The sequence below is a fragment of the Trachemys scripta genome, chromosome 4, assembly GCF_013100865.1.
Source record: "Trachemys scripta elegans isolate TJP31775 chromosome 4, CAS_Tse_1.0, whole genome shotgun sequence".
In the NCBI taxonomy this organism is placed as follows: Eukaryota; Metazoa; Chordata; order Testudines; family Emydidae; genus Trachemys; species Trachemys scripta.
In genome coordinates, this window is record NC_048301.1 from 65,879,944 (window position 1) to 65,901,257 (window position 21,314).

The following is a 21,314-nucleotide window of genomic DNA, read 5'->3' on the forward strand; positions in this document are numbered from 1 at the left end:
TGCAATATTATGGATCCCACAATATTAGGCTTCCATCGCAATTTTAGCTTACTTTGCACAGTCCACAATTTTGCATCTACTTTGAGGTTTGCAACAAACTTTTTCTCAATTAATACAGTAGACCCCATTTATATGAGCTGATAGGGGCTGGAGCTCCTGATGTAAACCCCAGGCATTAATGATAGTAAAATAGTTTCAGAGTAGCAGCCGTGTTAGTCTGTATCCGCAAAAAGAAGAACAGGAGTACTTGTGGCACCTTAGAGACTAACAAATTTATTAGAGCATAAGCTTTCGTGGACTACAGCCCACTTCTTCGGATGCATATAGAATGGAACATATATTGAGGAGATATATACACACACATACAAAGAGCATAAACAGGTGGGAGTTGTCTTACCAACCAATTAATTAATTGGCCTCTCAGAGTTGGTAAGACAACTCCCACCTGTTTATGCTCTCTGTATGTGTGTATATATATCTCCTCAATATATGTTCCATTCTATATGCATCCGAAGAAGTGGGCTGTAGTCCACGAAAGCTTATGCTCTAATAAATTTGTTAGTCTCTAAGGTGCCACAAGTACTCCTGTTCTTTTTTAGTAAAATAGTTGAAGCAAAATGTCTGGTTATCAAAAAAATATATATATATGCATAACAATACTTGAGTAAAAAGCAACAGAGTGTCCGGTGGCACCTTTAAGACTAACAGAAGTATTGGAACATAAGCTTTTGTGGGTGAATGCCCACTTCATCAGATGCAAGTCTTGCCACAGGACACTCTGTTGCTTTTTACAGATTCAGACTAACACGGCTACCCCTCTAATACTTGAGTGTTTATATTGCTCCAGCAAATTTTTCTTAAACATTAAGTCTTCTCTGGCTTTTTCAAATTACTGCAATTAATAAAGGTCCATTATTATTTTTTCCATGATTTTCCATTTCTCATCTTCAACTCAGCCACAATTACTTGACAGTCATCCCACAATTCAAGTAGGGCCTTAGTTATTACCAAGTTGCATTCTTTTCTTTATACCCATTGGAAGTAGAGACTTCAGTCTTTTAAATATGCAGATTTTAACCTGACAGCTTCCCTTTAAATTATCCAATATTGAAATAAAACAACAACGTTGTTGCCAGGCTGACAAGCTATAGATGCCTATAGTGATGAAGCCTATAATGGTTCAAGAAAAAAAATGGATATTGAAATATTTGTCACTACTTCCTTTAACCTGTTTAAAATAATAAGCAGAGACATACTGGTGATGAGGATTCAGCTATGCAATACTGGGAGTCGATATTGTCCGAGTTCTAGAAGACAGCTTTGGACAACTGCTGATCATGCTATACTATTAAAGCATAAATCTCTCCAACAAGCTGCATGGCTACAACTTATTGTATAGATGAAAGCTTAATAAATTATACTGAAATCCCAAAAGCATATCCACTATCATAACACAACTGATTTACTTGATCAGCTTTGTTCCTGGCAACTACTTCTGCAGCATATAATTAATAATAAATCTGAAAAGTATTACTATAGCGCCTAAGAAATCAAATCATGGACCAGGATCCCATTGTGCTAGGCACTGTACAAAACAGAACAGAACCCCTCACCTAGAAAGATTACAATATAAGCATTTTAAAAAAAAATAATGGAGGATACGCATTAATTCTAGCTTTGTGCCCTGGACAGTACAGCAACAATAGCATGCGTTTATGCAGCTGTAGGAAAAATTAAGAACACAGATTCATAAACTATTAAATTTTTATGCATGAAGGGCAAGAGTGATGAAACCCTTTGAACACACAGAGCTGATCCTTTGGGTTGGTTTTGCTGCTACACTCCCAAGCCACTTGCCCAGCTCCTCAACCACCACTGCCACAGAGTCCTTCAAAAACAGACCAGCAGCAATGAATACCTCCTACTGTGCTCCGACTAGGTGCAGTTATCTTAGCCTGCAGATTAGCAGGCTCTCTTTTGGCTGTTGCTCCCACTCACTCCCCCCACATTACGCCCTTTCCCTTTATGAAAAGGATTTAAGAACAAAGTTAAAATAGCTGATTTCCAGCGAAGGGGTGACAGGAGAAAAAGACAAACATCTCACCCTAGGAAAAATCTGTAACAGATTTGAATTAGTTTGATAAACCTTGCAGAGCAGTAGCTGTTTTACAGCTAGAGCTTGTGTTCTTAATATTATGTTAAGAATTTTTAGCTTTCTTCACATATTTTGCTTCAAATTATCCCCATTAAGTACATAACTTAAGAAAACAAATACATTCAAGATACAAGTTTTACTGCGCAAAACCAAAACATATTTTTGTCTTTGCATCACATCTGCAACTACCAGTTAAAAAAGCAATATTTGCTTAATGTCTAAAGAAAGCCTGATACATTTCTTTACCTTCAAGCATTAAAACTAACATTTTATTTCAGAATGCTCTCTTTATGAACTATGTCGTCACTTTACATTAAAGTTGTAGGAGGGTATATAATCCACTTTTCTGAACAATTCAGTGGAGTCGAAGTTTAACTCATTAGTACTATTAAAAAGCCATTCAAGCATGCACACAAGTTCTGCTTCCTCACTCAACACTAGAGCTGAGTAAATAACTTTTTTTTTCCAGTTTGGTGATTGACATGAAAAATCCAGAAAAATATTCTGTTAATTTTGAACTGGAAGTGTTTTTAGGGTTTGGGGGTTTTTTTGTTGTTTTTTTTTTTAAACAAAAACAAAAAGCCAAAACAAAGATGGTTCAAGTCAAACGAAACAAGATGTTATTTAGAATCAACATTTCATTTCAAAACAAACTTCCAAAACTGTTCCTTTGAAAGTGTAAAAATGGAACAGATTTCCAAAAAAAATTTCAGCTGAAACTGTTCATTAAATTCAGCAACTCAAATCTGCAAATAGTTTCAGTGTCCCAAAAAACGCATTTTTCTGTGAACTTTCTATCCACTGAATTTTTTTTGTCGAGCTCCACCGAGCACTACAGAAGGAAAGAGGTCAAATACATAGTGATAGTAGTATACTTGCAGCTAAAATAGTCATTAACACATTCGATTGAAAAGAGAGAAGCCACAGGAATTTACTTGCTATAAGCATTTCCACTATTCTGCTCATGATTTACTGGTTTGAAAGGGAAACTATCAAGGTTGACAGGCTCAAACTTGCAAATGGAAGAAGAGATGGAAAGAATATAAAGCAGAAAGCAAAAAGGAGTGGCAGCTGAAACCAGAAAGGGATTATGTAAAGCACCATCCTTACTTCATCTTCATGAAGAAAGGATGTAGGTCATACTGCCACAATCCAGCTATTTTCTCCTGTAAATCTTGCTGCCTTCAAGTGCTTTGCTGAACAAGCAGAATTGGTACATAAGCATTGGAAAAAGTTAATTCCGCCTACGCATTTAAGCCATACACAGGGCTCAGGTGTTTACTGTCCCTATGCCCAGTTAATATTACAACTTCCATGATTTGAGAATAGCAGGTCCCAATTTTGCAAGCACAGATGCAGCTTTAATCCACCCTCCTTCTCCACCATGGAGCCAAAGAATACTGTGCAGTTAGCATTAAAGCACAACAAAATGGGTTACAAGCAGCAGAAAGCAGCTTGTGCCCTCTCCATGTGCTTTAAAGACTACCAGTCATACCAGTGCATCAAAATCACAGAGGAGTGTTTATAAAGCCACAAACTGTTTGAGTTCCCTTCAAACTTGGTCTGCGCCCATGGGAGAGATATCTATATATATTAGCAACATTGGTTTAAGAACCCTCTCGTTATTCCTCCCACAACCCCAAAATACTTGTTCTATTGAAAAGATTAAATGCTAGCAGGGCAGTCCTGCCCTGATGGGGAGGGAGAGGAAAACAGAAAGCCATGACACCTACTTTCTGCAAGATAGGTGGACAAGACAGTATGACCAACCTTATAAAAAGTGAGTATACATGTTTAGTGAAGGAAATGTTTCTTTGCTGTGAACATACTTCATTTTTGAGTACCCACGTAATGCTATAGAAACAAGTAGTACATAATACAATTACATTAAAACTGAAATCTGAAAAATTCACACAACCTTGCCATTTTGGCTACAGTGGCCTGTAATTATGACCCCTCCCCACCCTGCTTCCCCTCAAACCTCCAAAAAACATATCAGACGATCAAAGTAACTGGGACACTGGCACAGTTCTTCTGGAAATGAGAAAGATTTAGCGTCTCTCCATTCCCATCAGCTTATCTTGGTCTGTTCCCTTTAGCCAACATTTATGACTACTGCCCCTGATATGTCAAGAGTAATGTCTCTCAAAAAAGCCAGTTAGCACAATAAGAAAAAGCCACACAAGGTAGTAATGGAAAAAAAAACTTCCTAGGAAGAAACTTCCATTCAATCTTCTTAGCAACTTAAATGAAATTTGCCATTTGGGTAATTAAAAAGGTGAATTTAATATGGAAGTGCTAGGTAAGAAGTTCCCAAAGAAATTAAGTTGTAGAGCTAATAGAGTAGTAGGAAAGCAAAGACATTTCAACTATTGGTCCTAGGACACTGAAGAAGTGTTTTATAAAGAAACTAAAAAAGAACAGGGTGACAGAGCAGACTGTTTAAGCTTTTCTTTTGATGCAAAAACAGGGGACCGCAAGCTTAGTGGGAACAGCAACAAAGACTACAGTAATGATTAGATAGCAGTAGTTGGATTAGCTTTAATTCCTACCTGGTTGTTTGGGTCTAGAGCAGCATAAGAATTGCGTGAACTGCAGCCAACTGGGGGAGTGGCTTCTCGTATGAACTCAGACATCTCAATCCCTCCACCGGGGTCACTAAATAAAAAGTACGAAGACAATACAATGTTTTAAAACCACTATTCCCATTACCTTTACTCATATTTGCTAGTAATTCAAAAGGCACAATGTTTCAAGTCTTGATTTAATACAGGCTGTTTGGGTTTGGTTTTTTTAAAAAACTTCAAGGTATGTGAACAAACAGATACCAAAGTACATTTTCTACTTCACTTACCATATGCTGTGCTAGGAGGGTTTGGTCACACAGCAATCTGGCTATTTTGGACTTGTGCAATGGCTCTTGTAGACAATGCAAAGCAGTCACTGAAGACATTCTAATTTATGCTGGGAACTAGAATGATCCCCAGCCACCTCCTGAATCTGTGCCTTCCCTTACCTCCCAAGGTGGCAAAACTCAGCAGCTGCTAAGAATTCGGGCCAGAGGATTTCGAGCACGATAAACTGAATTTTGTTTAAACTAAAATTAACAGATTTTCAGCCAGCCTACATAGACTCAAAGCTAGAGCCTTCTGCAACAAAAGTTTATGAACGGGATAAATATGCTCCATCTCCAACCAATTAGGAAATACTTGAAAATGGGACCCCATTTTGGCATGGCTCAACAGTGTAAAGTATATAGCAACAAGTAACTAATTATTCCTTAAGCTGAAGCATTCCTGCTAACATCAACAATGATTGAAAGCAAACACTGAATTCTGGCTCACTAACTAGCTAAAATGGTGGATATTCCTTAAATGGTTTTAAAATAAATGAAGTTAAAATGAGCATTTCAGTTTAATTACAGTATACCTTACAGCCACAACTGTGCTAGTATAATAATGCCTTGCAAAAATATTCCTATTTTGCCCCCACTGAGTAGCACTCAGAAATGTTGCATGCATTTAAAATATTAGCATGCACATTACTTCTCAGTGTGAATTTTCAGATGGCTGGGTTGAGCAAAATTGGCACAGTTTTCTTTTAAATGATCTAAAAAAAGCTACCATGAGGAATAGTTCACCCCACTAAGGCTCCCCCATACAAGTAAACCTAGAGTTGTACAGCAGTCATTCCTAGCAGAATATAAAAGACTGACAAAGCATTACTGAAGCTAGGAATATATAAACATTAATTTTGCAGGCACAGGAAGAAGTATGGATTTCAAAACTCAAATCATGGCATCTAAAAAGGATTTTGCAACTCCTCAAAACTCAGACCTTCAATTTACAACCAATTATAATCTTGGGTGAATTATATGTTCATTTGTTCCCTATGAAACACTGGAATTTTTCCATTTCTGATTTATCTGTTTACTTCCGCAAGTGAATTCTGAGTGAGAGAGAAGTTGCCAGTTTCAGAACAAGAGTCACAGAAGCAGACAAAGTTATCATACATAGAGGGGAAGAAAACTTAATGCAAAAGCTATGTCCACAACAAGTAACAATGAGACGAGAAGTTCAAGATTAAGGAGTGAGACAGTCATGAGATAGGAGTTAGTAATTTGAAAATGTTAGGAAAAATTAGCAGTTATTTCAATGCCAACTACCACGATGTTATTTAAATTGGCTAGAAACAGAGTTCAGCTAGTGACTGTAACAATGAATTAAAGCATAAATACAGTGTAAATAAGATCTTGAAAGCTTAGTAGCCTGACTGAACATTACAGTAAAGCCACTTGCAACGAAAAACCAAAATACAATTTTATCGAAGTCAGCAATTTTCTGATATGGAAGTTACCAGTTTAGGTCCATGAAAGTGAATTCACAATCTGTCATTTTAAAAAATTGGCCTTCTGACTTGGAAACTGAACACACTAGGTGCAAAATGTGTTATTAGTTAGTACCCATCTGCTTACTGTCTCTTTGTAACTCTATCTACAGTCTACACAATGTCATGTGTGCAACTTCCTTGACCAATTATCTCCAAAGAATATAAGCTTTTTCAAAAAAGCAAGTGTTTCATACTGATTTGTGCTGAAGAGTGCTTTGGCAGAAATTTTTTTAAACAAGTTTCAGATTTACAAGGGGTGTTCAAGAAAAGGATTTGACGATTCATCTGCACCCCATAAAAGACAGACCCTGCAGTTAATTAGCTACAGATACAAACACACAAAGAAGTTAAATCAGAATTTTAAAACCCTTTTTGCTCCAAGTTCCAGTTTCTGAATGGAAAGAGGATGTAAACTGCTGTTGTCAGCAAATAAACGGCCAGATTGACAGGTTTCTTTCTACATGCTCACTTTCAGCAAACAGTATGCAGCAGGCCAGTGCCAGTCTGCAAAAACCAGCTACAAACTTCAGAAAGAAGGAAGTCAGAGCATGTTAATTTTTGAAGAAGTATTAAGAGTGGTTTTTGGATTGTATTTTGTCCCTTTAAACAAAGGGCATATGGGTAGAGGGGCCTGGTTTGGCATACTAAATCAAAGAATACCAGATATTTAATTCCAGCTCTTATGCAGACTCCATTTTTAGCCTAGGCCAAGTCACTTACTACTTGACCAAGTAGATCCCCTCCCCATGTGCCCATCCCAAATATCTGTAGAAGGGGGATAATACCTACCAACTGTAAAGAAGGTTGTGAAGGTTAGCTAGCCAATGTTTGTAAGTTGTAACAGACATACACCAAGTATTGTCATTCATGACCTGACCATTACATCATTATCAGTATATCATTAGAAGCTACTTGCAGAATCAGAACCTTAACCAAAATTCCCATTTGATTAGATACACTTTTAGCCATCTAGAATCCACTGGTAGAGTTGAGTGTTTAACTGATTTCCTACATTTGAAAGAAGGTGCTTTTTGGAACTATTATTAAGCAAGAAAGCTACAATGTGATGCCATTTCTAAAGAGATGCACCACCATCACGAGTTTGAACTTCAGTTAAGAGCAAACCTAACATACTCTCCCTCCCCCCACCCCCAAAAAAAGAGGTTTCCCTGCATGGAGTTGGGAACAGGGCCACTATGAGAGGCACAAAGAACAGGAGTGCTTGTGGCACCTTAGAGACTAACAAATTTATTAGAGCATAAGCTTTCTTTGGGCTACAGCCCACTTCTTCAGATGCATATGAGAGGCACAGAACTTGTGGATCTTCCAGATGGGAAGTGGAAAGTATGGTGTTACATATTAAACTCCACCCTCAAACTCACAAAATGCCATGAAATAAGCTACATTTCAGGCAACTGTTGTTCCTGATTAGGGTGACCAGACAGCAAATGTGAAAAATCGGGACGGGGTGGGGGGGATAATAGAATCCTATATAAGAAAAAGACCCCAAAATCGGGACTGTCCCTATAAAATCGGGACATCTGGTCACCCTTTTCCTGATTGACTTTAAAAAGCCATTTGATTCCCTGAAACATCCAAAGTTACAGATATAGCTAATATCCCCACAGTTTTTTCACATTACCTTGATTTACTAGTTATCAGCCTGATGAGGACTACTGTTATAAGTAAGTAGTGCGTGCAGAAACAACTCTGACCACATAAGCAGATGAAGCTCTCTTACCTGGGCCCATTGCTGTCTGTTCTCCTGGTTGAAGTATTTCCTTGTTCAGTTTTTGCACCCCTGTCCATATGTTCATTGGCATTCCTCTCCACAATTTCTCCCTCATCCAATGCCCTGTGCAAACGGTAGTTCACCATTTTCAGAACAATGAAGAGAGCTGCTATCACTGGACAGTAGACTGCTACTATCACCATTGAAGAAGGAAGGGCCTTTCAAAAGGAAAATTAAAAAAAAAATTAAGTGGATTCAAGAGATGTTAAAGACTAGATCACCAAACATGTATAAAATGGTTTGAGTGTAGTAACAGAATTTTATTTGTGCCATGTACACTTTCATCATTCCCCAAAGCTGATATAAAAAAGACACACATAGGATATCAGCATGTAAGACTTGTTTCAACTAGTTTTTTCAAACCTGAAAAGGGGACTCGGGTGGGAATCAATTTACAGGGTGCCAAGAATAGACCTGGAGTGGGGACTCCATAACCCAGAGGTGGGCAAACTACGGCCACATCTGGCCCGCAGGACTGTCCTGGCCAGCCCTTGAGCTCCCGGCCAGGGAGGCTAGCTCCGGCCCCTCCCCTGCTGTCTACCGTCCCCCTCAGTCTCAGCTCGCCATGCCGCCAGCGCTCTCTGGGCAGCGAGCTCCTGCTGGGCAGCACGGCGGCATGGCTGGCTCTGGCCGGGCAGCGTGGCTGCCAGCCCTGGTGCTCTGAGCAGCATGGTAATGGGGTGGGAGGGTTGGATAAGGGGCAGGAGGTCCTAGAGGGGAGTCAGGGGACAGAGGTTCGGGGGGAGGAACGAGGGTGTTGGATAGGCACGGGAGTCCTGGTGGGCCTATCAGGGGGCAGGGGTGTGAATAGGGGTTGGGGCAGTCAGGGAACAGGGAGTGGGGTCCCAGGGGGGCAATTAGGGATGGGGGGGGGTCAGGGGACTAGGAGCAGGGGGATTTGGATAGGTTGGGGATTCTGAGGGGGGCAGGAAGTGGGAGGGGGCAGATAGGAGGCGGGGCCAGGCTGTTTGGGGAGGCACAGCCCTCCCTATGTGGCCCTCCATAGTTTCGGAACCCCGATGTGGCCCTCAGGCCAAAAAGTTTGCCCACTCCTCCCATATCCACTGTCCAGATGACTGGGCAGCAAGGTCTCATGATCAATTTGCTTTAGAATCAATGAAAAGCAGTGACCTCAAGTGAAGTGTAGAAAGAGTTTTGGGGGTGGGGTGAGGGAGGAGGAAAAAGATCGTGTTTAGATAAGTTGACAAATCAAGTCAGTACAGAACAGCTATTCCCACATGCTAGACACCAGTATCATGGCAGCCTAACACGTTTTCCTGCCTATGCAGAAAGTTTGTTTATATCATACAGACTTAACACGTAAGCCTCACCCGAAATTAACCTGCAAGACTGCATGGTTCAAGGAACATTTGTGCCGAAACAGCTATACATGCCCAGAAGGAAGTGGAAACACAACAAAGGTGACCTGGAAAGGATTTTTCACACCACCACACACACACACACACACACACACACACACTTTATTTTGATATGTAAAAGAGCCTGACTTTTTTTCAACTTATTCCAACTTAAGGATGAAAAATGAGAGCTGATCTTGCCAGGTTTTGCTGAAAGACCAATAGGAGGTCTCAGGGAACTCTGACTCTAATTGAAGGGGCAAAGGTGTTCCTCTAGATTTAACCCCATCTCTCAAGGCAGTGTCTAACAAGAGCTGGTAGAAGTCCTAGCACAACCTGATAACCACTTTTTAAAGCATGCTCAAAAGAGACAAGAGAGAGGAGAGGAATACCTCTGGAGTGGAGATACATCACAGCTTCTGCAGCACTTCCAACCCTCACCTCTCTGGAGAGTTACTTTTACTTGTTATTCTGCAACTTGTATTTCCCCACCCCCAAGTTTTTTACTTCTAACTTGCCTTGTTGCTCTTGCTGAAGCTCTTTAAATCTTTAACAGACCCAGTAGAACTTCAGCAGCAGTAAGAGGTGCTGGAATCAGCAGAGGAGTTAGGAACTTCCTACCAGTAAGTAATTAGTCAAGGGAACAGATACAAGCTTTTCCTATTTACATACATGTTGGTAGTGATGATGCATGACTGGATATAGGAAATTACCATAAACTAACTGCAAGCATCAACAGGTCCCAATTAGAGCAAGACAGGAGGTAGAGGTGTGGTTGATAAACTCGCTTTGAATGTTTGCAAACAAAACAGGTCAAAAAGAAAATTTTACCATGAAATTGATTCACTAACTCAAAATATTTTAAACTTGTCTGAAGCAGAGTAGCTTAGGTAGAGGTCCAAAGTGGTGGGTTTTTTGTTTGTTTGTTTGTTTGTTTGTTTTGGATGGTGGAGGCAAGAGAAAGGAAGAACTTAGTTTTAGGCCAAGACATCAAAATTTAAGTGTTTTCAATAAACTTATCCAGAAATTACTTTAACGAAGCTACTATCATAATCACTAACACGTCACTATCATAATCTATTGATCAATTAACCCATGCCATGGAATTCAGTGCTTTTGTCCAGTTAGAAAAAGACTACTTGTAAAAATAGATTTGCAAAGCCAATACACTTGACTTTTGAGTTAGATTCTTGAAGCCCTGGGGGAAAAAAAATAATTGTGCCTGTGCCAGACTTAAATATACTTCTGGTTAAGCAGGCCTGTAAAGATCAGCCAAACAAATCTTAGAAGAAGGATCCATAGGGAAATACATTTCATTTTCTACTTTGAATTAGAGGACAAGTTATTGGTTCATATTAGCAGCCATTAGGAAAGGGATAGATAATAAGACAGAAAATATTGTAATGCCATTATAAAAATCCATGGTACTCACACACCTTGAAAACTGGGTGCAGTTCTGGTTGCCCCATCACAAAAAAATATACTAGAATTGGAAAAGGTGCGCAGAAAGGCAATGAAAATCATTAGGAGAGATTAAAAAGACTGGGACTGGTCAGCTTAGAAAAGCGCTAACTATAGGGGGAGGGGTGAAAATACAATAGGTCTACAAAATCATGAATTGTGTGGATTGAGTGAGTAAGCAAGTATTACACATCCCTTCACATAAAACAAGAACTAAGGGTCACCCGTGAAATTAATAGGCAGCAAGTTTAAAAAAAAAAAAAAAAGAAGGGAGTACTTTTTTCCACACAACACAGTCAGCCTGTGAAATTTGTTGCCATTGCCATGTTGGGAAGGACAAAAGTATAACTGGGTTAAAAAAAAAATAGATCAGTTTATGTACCTATTTGCTATTAGCCACGATGATCAGGGATGCAACCCCATGCTCCAGCTATTTGTAAATTCCAAACTTCCAGAAGGTGGGATTGGATGGCAGAGGATGGATCACTTGAAATTGTCTTGTTCTGTTCATTCCCTCTGAAGCATCTGCTACTGGCCAATGTCAGAGACAGGATGCTGAACTAGATGGGCCATTTTTCTGCCCCCATATGGCCATTTGTATGGCAACTAACTTAAGGTTTCTCAGTAACAGAGACCACTGGATTAAACACATTTAGCCAATGAAGAAAGTTATAGATTTGAAATGAGGTGAAGACAAGAAGTTTGTGTTTCATGACCAAATGTGATAACTAAGATGGTCTATTTCAGTCTGATAGAATCCAATCATCACAGATAACCTTTATCTCATAACTATTACATTGCATAGCAATTCTTAAAGTTTGAACAGTAGTGCCCATAAAAATGCCTTATACTGGTTAAAGCCATGCTTGATGGAAACAGGCATTGCATGAGCCTTCCTGTACACTCACAATTTTGCAACTTCATCTTGACCTACAAGCACATGTACTATCCCCGGAACGGACAGCTGAATGCAACCCGATAGCGTTATGACCAACACAGAAAAGAAGAAGATCCTCATGGTGGACGTCATAGTACCATTCAAAAACAGGTCACCGGCCTTCCACAAGGACCGAGCTCGGAAGGTGCTGAAATACACCCCGCTGGCCGACACCCTGAGAGCCCAGGACTACGAGGTCCAGATCCACGCCCTAGTTATGGGAGCCCTGGGTGCGTGGGACCCCCACAATGAGCTGGTACTGAGAGCATGCGGAGTTGGTCAACGCTATGCCCAGCTCATGGTGTCTGACATCATCAGGTGGTCTAGAGACATATACACAGATCACATCACAGGACACCGTCAGTATCAGGTCGAGTAATTGAGACCGCCGATCCGGGAAATAACCCACTTCCTTCCTTCCCTGATGAACCAAGGAACACACCCCACCCATGTACTTATGTGCTACACCAATACTGACTTGGACTCTAAATACATTTCAGTGGTAGTGTACCCGAGCTCACTTATCCATTGACATTTTAAAAACTCCCGCACCCCAATCTGGGTCTATGCTGGTTATATGCTATGTATATATCTCGTGAACCTTGTAACCGATACTTATAATCCCTCATAACCCAAGCCTGACCGCAGATGTACAATACCTTCCCTCTTAACTTGTGTAAATTTTATTTTAAACATTAACTTTAGTAAAAAATTTAATTATAATCCTGGGCCTTTCCCGAGAAGACTGCCAGTTGGGCTTAATTCATTATGGTCCTATAACGAGAACAAATTTTGATGAAGTCTAACAGTGACTTCACAACTAAGGGCTAGTCTACACTGGCAACGCTAAAGCACTGCTGTGGCAGAGCTTTAACGTGCCTTATGTGGTCGCGGCGCAGCTCTAGCACTGAAACTTGCGGCGGGGGGGGGGGGGGGGGGGGGAAGGGAGAGGAGATGTTCACACCCCTGAGTGAGAAAGTTGCAGCTCTGTAAATTGCCAGTGTAGACAAGCCCTCACTTTCATCTGTGTGACTGAAACAAAAGGTGCTACTTCAGAGAGATTAGATTAGTTTTATTAGCTTTTGTCACTCTGCCTCTTTTGTATAAATATCTCATTTTAAACCTCAGAGAAATCCTGTTCATGAGTTTGTTGCACATCTCTTATTCTACAATATTTGTGTAGCTCTAGTATGTGGTACAGATAAAAATCATAAGCAGGTACTAGAAAGTGACTTGCCTCTTAAAGGGACTAATTGTTGGTAGGATATATGTCAAAAAGATCAAGTAGACAAAATGCAAGAACTGTTTGTTCATTAGATGTAAGGTGGAGAAGAGCTTTTTAAATTTACGAATTAGCAAAAATTTGTTTTATATTTTAATACTGGCTAGACACAATATGCAAATTCGGGGTGCTCAACTAAAGATTTCTCCATAAAGTTTTCTACCTCTGATTAGGAACAGCCAATACTGGGGCTTCAGGCAATCCAAACTGAAAAAATATTTGTTTAAGAACTTCTGACTTTGAAACATTTGGGTGTCCTAGGAGATTTAACAGGAAGTTTATGACATTTCCTCTGCAGTAATATGCAGAGTGCTACAGTTTGAGTTAAAGTTTGACCAAATTGGAGTCAATACTTTTAGAAAGCCTGTAGAACAAGACACTGCAATAATATTCATTGCAAGAAGCAAGGTCCCACATTTTGTATGTTGCATCTAGTTGTCAGTTTTATTTAAAGCTTAAAGAATAGATAATACTTGAAGCACAAAAAAAAGCTGGGCCTAAGCCCATGTTTTTGACTTGCATTTCTCAAAATCTGAGAATACATCCTCTAAGTATAGGAACGGCCAAACTGGGTCAGATCAAAGGTCCATCTAGCCCAATATCCTGTCTTCTGACAGTGGCCAATGCCAGGTGCCCCAGAAGGAATGAACAGAACAGGTAATCATTAAATAATCCATCCCGTCGCCCATTCCCAGCTTCTGGCAAACGGAGGCTAGGGACATCATCCCTGTCACCCTAATAGCCACTGATGGACCTATCCTCATGAATTTATCTAGTTCTTTTTTGTATAATGCATTTATGACCTCAACTGTTAAGTTACAATAAAGAGTAGGAATAATGGGATTTTCTGAAAAACCAAATCTAGTTGGGAACAACAACAAAACACTTAGAGAAAGTAAGCACAAAGTCACGGGGAAAATCTCATTGAAACACATTCCAGTGCCTAGACTTCCTGGCTGTAATCATGGAACCATACCCATTTGTCTAAAAAGGTCCTACCATATCACACTTCTATATTGAATTACATTTAAGTGACCTATGTATGACTGGCTATTATATCAATTCCAGTTATCTAAAGAGATCTTGCCATTATAGATACAGACATATTCCATAAACATGTCCCACGCTTAGCAATAATGGCTCCAATGAAGTAAGTGGCAAGACTCCCATTCACTTCAGGGAAGCCAAGATTTCACCCTATTTCATTTCTGAGTGCTTTTTTGTTTGTTTGTTTTGGATAGGGGAGTGGTGAGTTTAAAATAATGTGGGCAGTGATTTGAATACTACATTTACTGGAATAACAGTTAGTATTTATATAATATTCATTTCAAAAGACATGGGTTCTACTCCTGGCTCTGGCATGTCCTGCTAGATGATGCTGTGACAAGTCACTTCTCCTTCCTGTGCCTCAGGGCTTGTATACATTTAAAATGCTGCAGTGGCACAGCTCCACTGTCTCCACCTCTCAGGGAGTCTGAAGAGCTCCTGTCTCTGTGGTGCCCCTGGGGGAAGAGGGTGAAGGTGGGCTGCTAGGGAGCCCAGCCCAGCCCTCTTTGCCCCCTACCAGCCTCTCTCCTACAGTAGCTGGAGGTTCCTGCCTCATGTGGTGTCTCCAGGAGGGAGCATGGGCCAATGGGCCTATATACTTGGATTGAGGCGCAGGAATCTAACAGAGTTGAAATTAACATGGTTTTGTTTTCTTCTGTATGTGTACTGATCATTGAGTATCTCTACATCTCTGGGAACAGAATATGTTAACAGCTGATGCTAAAGAAACTGAAACACTCACACAGACTTTTGGTACAACAAACTACATCTTTAGACAATGGAGATATATTTGAACTTACTAGTTTGAAGGACAAGGCGCATCCGCTCAGATAAAGTATTTCTTGCCTAAAAACTGAGTTACAACTGAATGTAACTTGATTTTAAAAACTTAAGTCACCTTTACCTTCAGACAGCTTGCTACAAGCAAAGCACTGGAGGGACTTTGTGGCCTTCCTACCACAGGGTATTTTAGAAATATGTCCAAACCATTGCTAACCTAATGCAGCAAAACAAGTGGGAATTTGTTCCTAGAATTTCCTACTGTGGGAAAACACATGAAGTTTTACAAAGTTAAATGTAATAAGATCTCCCAGCAGTTGACATCTGTTTTAAAAATAACATAGGCTGTTTGTCAGTAAAAACTACTTTGAAGCTAGTTTAGAAATCCTCTCCTACACATAGTTATAAGCCACACTCCAAAAAAACAAAAAAAACCTGGCTTCCTCCAGGAATGTTTAACAAATGTTGCTTAACTGTGCAAATCCTGCAAAGATACAGTTCCAGAATATCAACAGTAAATGTTAAAATAAAATAAATAAATAAATAAATAAATAAAGGAGACATTCAGGAATAAGATGACCATAGTCATTCTGTCTGTTTAGTTTATGTCTAGACAACACTTAAAAACGGCAAAGGGTGGAAAAGGGAAAATAGCCAAATATGATTCAATCTGCTCTAACTTGTGACTAATCTTCCTACTTATTCTCGGAGCATTTGGCATTTGTTGTTGCATCTTTTTCTTGCCCAGGGCAATAGAGAATTTTTTTCTAATTACCTCAAAAAGAAACAGCTTGTTTGTTTGTTTTTTGCCTGCTTTTTCTTTCTTTTGTATCAAAGCACATAGATAGGCAGCAATAGTGCTTAAAGTTTCACTCAAGGCAAAGACCCCTAAAGCACCAACTCCTGCTGCAAAAGCTGCACAAGATTCAAGTGTTTACTCCAATTGCATCAGTTATCAGAAAAGGACAGAGAAGATCCTTTCCAAAGGAGTTTCCTGAATTGACATCTTGCTGTTTGTTACAATGTTTATGGCAAGCCCTAGGGGTGCTACTAATTAAATAAGCTATTTTGTCAAGCATGACTGGATATAGGAAATTACCATAAAAATGCAGGACAGAACAAACTCCAACAAGCTGCACCTCAACAGAAGACTCCGAAAGGCTCTTCCTGCCTTTACATGGAAACAGATTCCCAATACAGCATCCATTTAGTTGTAAACTGGATTAGACTGCTCATCTATTACACACTGTAGTTTTTGTTTTTGTTTTAAAAAGAGAGACAGCTGTTAATTAACAGCCTCCTGTTTCCTTGCCAGAAATGTATTATGTTTCAATAATGTGCAATGCCATTTTCATTTTCCAAAGAACACCGAAATTCAACAGGAGAGGTAATCTCAAAGGGCTGTAGTCTTAAAATTTTACATGATTCCTCCACCTAGGTAATTTCTTAATATATTCTAATTACTGATATTGAGTCTACCCTCCTCCTCCACCAACTGTAGTGTTTGCTAATGAATCTAGCAGCCTGACCTATGACCTCTAGTTCGCCTGCCGTTACAAACTCACACAGGGTTTTTACCCTGGGGACTCATTCACTAATCCACATACATTTTTCACAAGTCAGCTTCTGCTTTAAGTTGTCAAAGCATTTTGATTTCCCACACTTGCAGATTACATCTGACTGTGCCAGAGACCAATCACGTCACACCTAAGTGATCACACTGTACAACTGCTGAGAAATCCATGAGCTGAAATATTAATGTGTTTCGCAGATGACATACAAGTCAGAATTTGATGCTAAAAGATAAAGCGGTGAGTAGTGTACAATGGGAAGTTACACACGGCCTGCCTGCCCTCCTTCCCACAACCCAAAACACAACATATTAACATTTAGAAAGGTTTTTTTGGATGGAGGGCAAGGGGGAACAAACAAAGGGTCATCAAAAATTAAGAGGAGCTTTTAGATTTGTAAGTCAGTCTTTTAAAAAAAACCTAAAAACAAAACAAGATGCTAAATAGAAAGGTACCTTTAATAGCAGATTATATTCTTACAGCACCTATTTCCCCCCAAGGATCCCAAAGTACATTAAGAAGAACAGGAGTACTTGTGGCACCTTAGAGACTAACAAATTTATTAGAGCATAAGCTTTCGTGGACTACAGCCCACTTCTTCGGATGCATATAGAAAGTACATTACAAGCTGCAAGGCATAAGAATACCTTCCCTTACTATTACAACACAGTAGAGCACACAGCACACAGTGCACACAATATATGAATGGACCTTTAGACTCTAATCTTTGAAGCATATCCTCTAATTTTAAGAGATGAGCCACAGAATCTTTGCAATTAGACCATACAAAACCATGGTCAAGGTCTCATCCAAAGGTTCTTGAGGACAAAAAAAAAAACGTTTATGTGAAAATAAAATAATAATACTACCACCACCACCACCTAGGTCTTATATATCACTTTTAATCAAAGTACTTTAACAAGGAAATAAGCCATGTTATTCCCATTTTACAGATGGGGAACACTAGGACACAGGGAGGTAAAGTGATTGCCCAAGGTCTCCCACAGTAGGCCAGAAGCTACGCCAGGAACAGAAGCCAGGCTTCCTTAGTCCCAGTCTGCTCCTCTATAACTGTCGGAATTTATAATATATGAAACTTTTATTCTCGGCCATTATAACAGAAACCATCAGTTTAAACCAATTCAGATGCGCATTACAAACCTAAGGACTCTATCTCATCTTTGACATTTCTATGGTAGCTATAGGAAACTCAGGCCCTTATTACCTAAGCTGGCACAGGAGAGCACCTCGCTGGCTCTGGGTACCACAGAAAGAGCAGGAAGTTTAAAGTAAATCCAAGCGGTCTCTCTCGTCTTCCCCCCGGGACTTTTAACCATAACTGAAATTAAGCAGGAAGGGCCCCGCAGGAGCTGGCAGGGACGGGGCCGTACACTCCCAGCCCCCCGGCTGGGGTATTCACAAGGCTTCGGCTCGGATTCAGCCCAGGTGGAGCAGGAGCAGGCCGAAGAGCTCGGGGGCAGCAGACCCCGGCCCCCGGAGGGGGGAAGGGGAAGCGCCCCACGCACACGCAGCCACTGCCCCGCACGCGAGCACGGAGGGGAGGGGGCCGCACTCACCATGTAGAGAGTGAAGGGGAAGCCCAGCAGGAAGAGCCACAGATACAGGTGCAGCGCGTTGACCCCGACGCCCTGGTGCGGGTCCTGGTACCAACCACCGCTTAGCGCCGCCCACACGCCCTGGCGCAGGATCTGCAGCGCCTGGGAGCCCATAGCGGCCCCGCTCCGCCGCGCTGGCCCCGCTCTATCCGCCCTGCGAGCCCGGCCAGAGCCGCGTCCCGCCCGCACCCCGCGACAGCCCGCACGTCCGCGGCCACCAACGCCGCCTCCTCCCCGCCAACGCCGCCGCCATCTTAGGTCCGGGCCGCCCCCGCGCCGCCTCTGGACCGGCAGGCCTTGCGGCTGGAGCCGCCCGCCCGCCCGCTGCCAGGGAGTGACAACGAGCAGCGCTGCCTGAGAGAGCGGCGTCCCCGGCAAAGCCCGCCCCGCCTGGGGCGCCCCCATGCGGCGTGGAGGCAGGAACAGCACTTCTGAGCCAGGGAGCAGCCGCTGCCACCGCCGCCTGCCTCGGGCCGGAGACTATGCAGCAGAGCCGGGTCCGTACCCACGTCTCCCCGTGCCTGAGTTACTTGGGAGTAGCTGCCGGCGGGGCGTCACAAGAGGGTGTCCCGTCATAAGGTGGGCAGAGGCCCAGGGGTGGAGGAGTCTGGTTAGTGGCAGTTTTCCCCAGGAATTGAAATTAGGTGGGGGTGTTTAAATCTACAGGAGGGGTGGCAGGCAGCTGATGAAGGGTCAGATCATGAGGGCAAAGGTGCGCTGTATGGCAGCATAGTAAAAACTGAAAAATATTTCATGACCATTTTATTAGGTTTAACACGTGTTTTAAAATCATCACACAAAGCCAAGCGTCCTATGAAGCACTAGCGCTACATCTTTCTTGGTTTCTTGTACTTTTGCACAACTCTATTAATGAACTTATCAAATGCAGTGCATTCAGCATAGGTGGCTTCTTGTGTGACTCCTTTAAGAACACAAAATTATATTCAATGAGGAAAAAGAACGCTGAACTGTAGCTGTTGGGACTGGGGGTAGCAAGAGATAAATTCCTACTTCTTTCATTGTAGGAAACATAATACAAAGTTTGGGCTGAACCACTAGTGATGATAAAGAAAAAGCTGAAGTCGTTCATTCATTTGTTGTATGATATTCCACTCTGTGTTCAAATTCTCTATTCTGTCCTGATCATATAGCAGCCCCATTGCTGGTAGTCCCTCACTCCATGAAACTGGCGGTGTTTTATAAGACAGGCATCTGCAAAAGCTCTGTAAAGGTTCAGTAGAATCCAAAGGTTGCTGTTGTAGATTTATAAGAATCAAGTCTGTGTACTTTTTCAGATGGCTTAACAAATGTTTCTTGTCCTCTTCACTTAAGGAGTCAATTGTCCAATTTCTGACCTGAAGTCTTTGCTTCTTCCAGTATGTTTTCAATAGCTCTCTCTCTCTCTCTGATTGATCCAAGTGTAGCTTCTATTACTGGACAAAGATCTACTACTGTTGTAGCAGATGCCTGGATGGCATTGTTTAATGACCCCAGTATTTTCAACAGTAGACTTTCAAGAGAGAGAATGACAATTGTCCTTTCTAAGGGCAGGTCTACAGTCCGGTATTTAGTAGACCTAACTTATGCAGCTCCAGCTATGTGAATAACGTAGCTGGAGTCGATGCAGCTTAGGTCAACTTATTGCGGTGTCTACACCACATTTGGTCGACAAGAGAATCTCTCCTATCGACTTACCTTATGTTCCTCATTCCAATGGAGTACCGGAGTCGAGGGGAGAACAATCTTCACTAGACCCACTAAATCGACCCCCGATGGATCGATCACCACAGCATTGATCCACAGTAAGTGTACACATACCCTGAATGTAGTAGCAAAAGTGGTCCGCCAGCCTCACTACTTAGATCCATCCCATCTCGGTAGATACTTTCTAAAGCCAATAATAATGGTTGCAGTAATTTTAAGACAACAGCCAAGGATCGCTTATGAGAAAGCCAGCAGGTGTTCTTAGGTTGGACTCATTTGAACTTCAGCCTCAGTGTATCTTCTATTTTTTTCAAGACGTTCAGTCCTTTTGGACTCTTGCTGAAAAAAAGAGTATATGAAGAAATTTAAATGTTTTTTTAATGTCTTTTGAAGATTCTGCAGCTCATACTAGTGCTAGTTGGAGTAGATGGCCTCTGCAGTGTGTATAGGAGAGATTAGGGTTACACTTTTCTCTGAGCAAAGCTTTTACTCCACTATGTCTTCCAGAGTAGTTTGCAACTCTATCAAATGCACAAGCAGCCATCTGTCTGGGGTTCAATTTACAAGCATTTAACTCTTCTAAAATGTGGGTTATCACAGATGCAACCAATGTTTCTTCTATAACCTGAACATCTAGAAATGCATCTACTGGCCTATCACTGACATGAAGATAATGTACCCAGTGACTTAATATAGGGTTACCATATTTCAGCAAGCAAAAAAGAGGACAGGAGGAGCCCTGCCCTACCCCCACCCCCATCCTGCCCTAGCCCCGCCCCTGCCCCTCCCACTTCCCCCCCTCAGAACTCCCAACCCTCCCTCTGCTCCTTGTCCCCTGACTGCCCCCTCCTGGGACCCCTGCCCCTACCTGCCCCCCAGGACTCCACCCCCTACCTAAGCCTCCCTGCCTCTTGTCCCCTGACTGCCCCCTCCTGAGACCCTCCCCCCATCCTAACTGGCCCCCTAGGACCCTACCCCCTACCTGTACCCTGACTGCCCCAACCCTTATCCACATCCCCACCCCCAGACAGATCCCTGGGACTCCCACGCCCCATCCAACCACTCTCCACCCCCTGACAGCCCCCCCCCAGAACTCCCGACCCATCTAAACCCCTCTGCTCCCTGTCCCGACTGCTCCGATCCCTCTCCCCACTCCTGCCCCCCTAACAGCCCCGCCCCCAGAACTCCCAACCCCCCCCCCGCTCCTTGTCCCCTGACTGCC

The 21,314-nt window shown here is 41.9% G+C and overlaps 1 protein-coding gene across 1 annotated transcript in view; it reads right to left on the reverse strand.

Moving 5' to 3' along the window:
- Positions 1-18,645, reverse strand: part of PCNX1 (pecanex 1) — a 138,196-nt gene extending 119,551 nt beyond the window's left edge. Inside the window, exons 1-3 of the mRNA XM_034767980.1 lie at positions 18,350-18,645; positions 8,286-8,494; positions 4,708-4,813 (exon numbers count right to left, since the gene is read on the reverse strand). Coding sequence (XP_034623871.1) covers positions 4,708-4,813; positions 8,286-8,494; positions 18,350-18,502 — 468 coding nt within the window. The 5' untranslated portion in view covers positions 18,503-18,645. The remainder of the gene's footprint in view (positions 1-4,707; positions 4,814-8,285; positions 8,495-18,349) is intronic.
- Between the last annotated feature and the right edge of the window lie 2,669 nt (positions 18,646-21,314).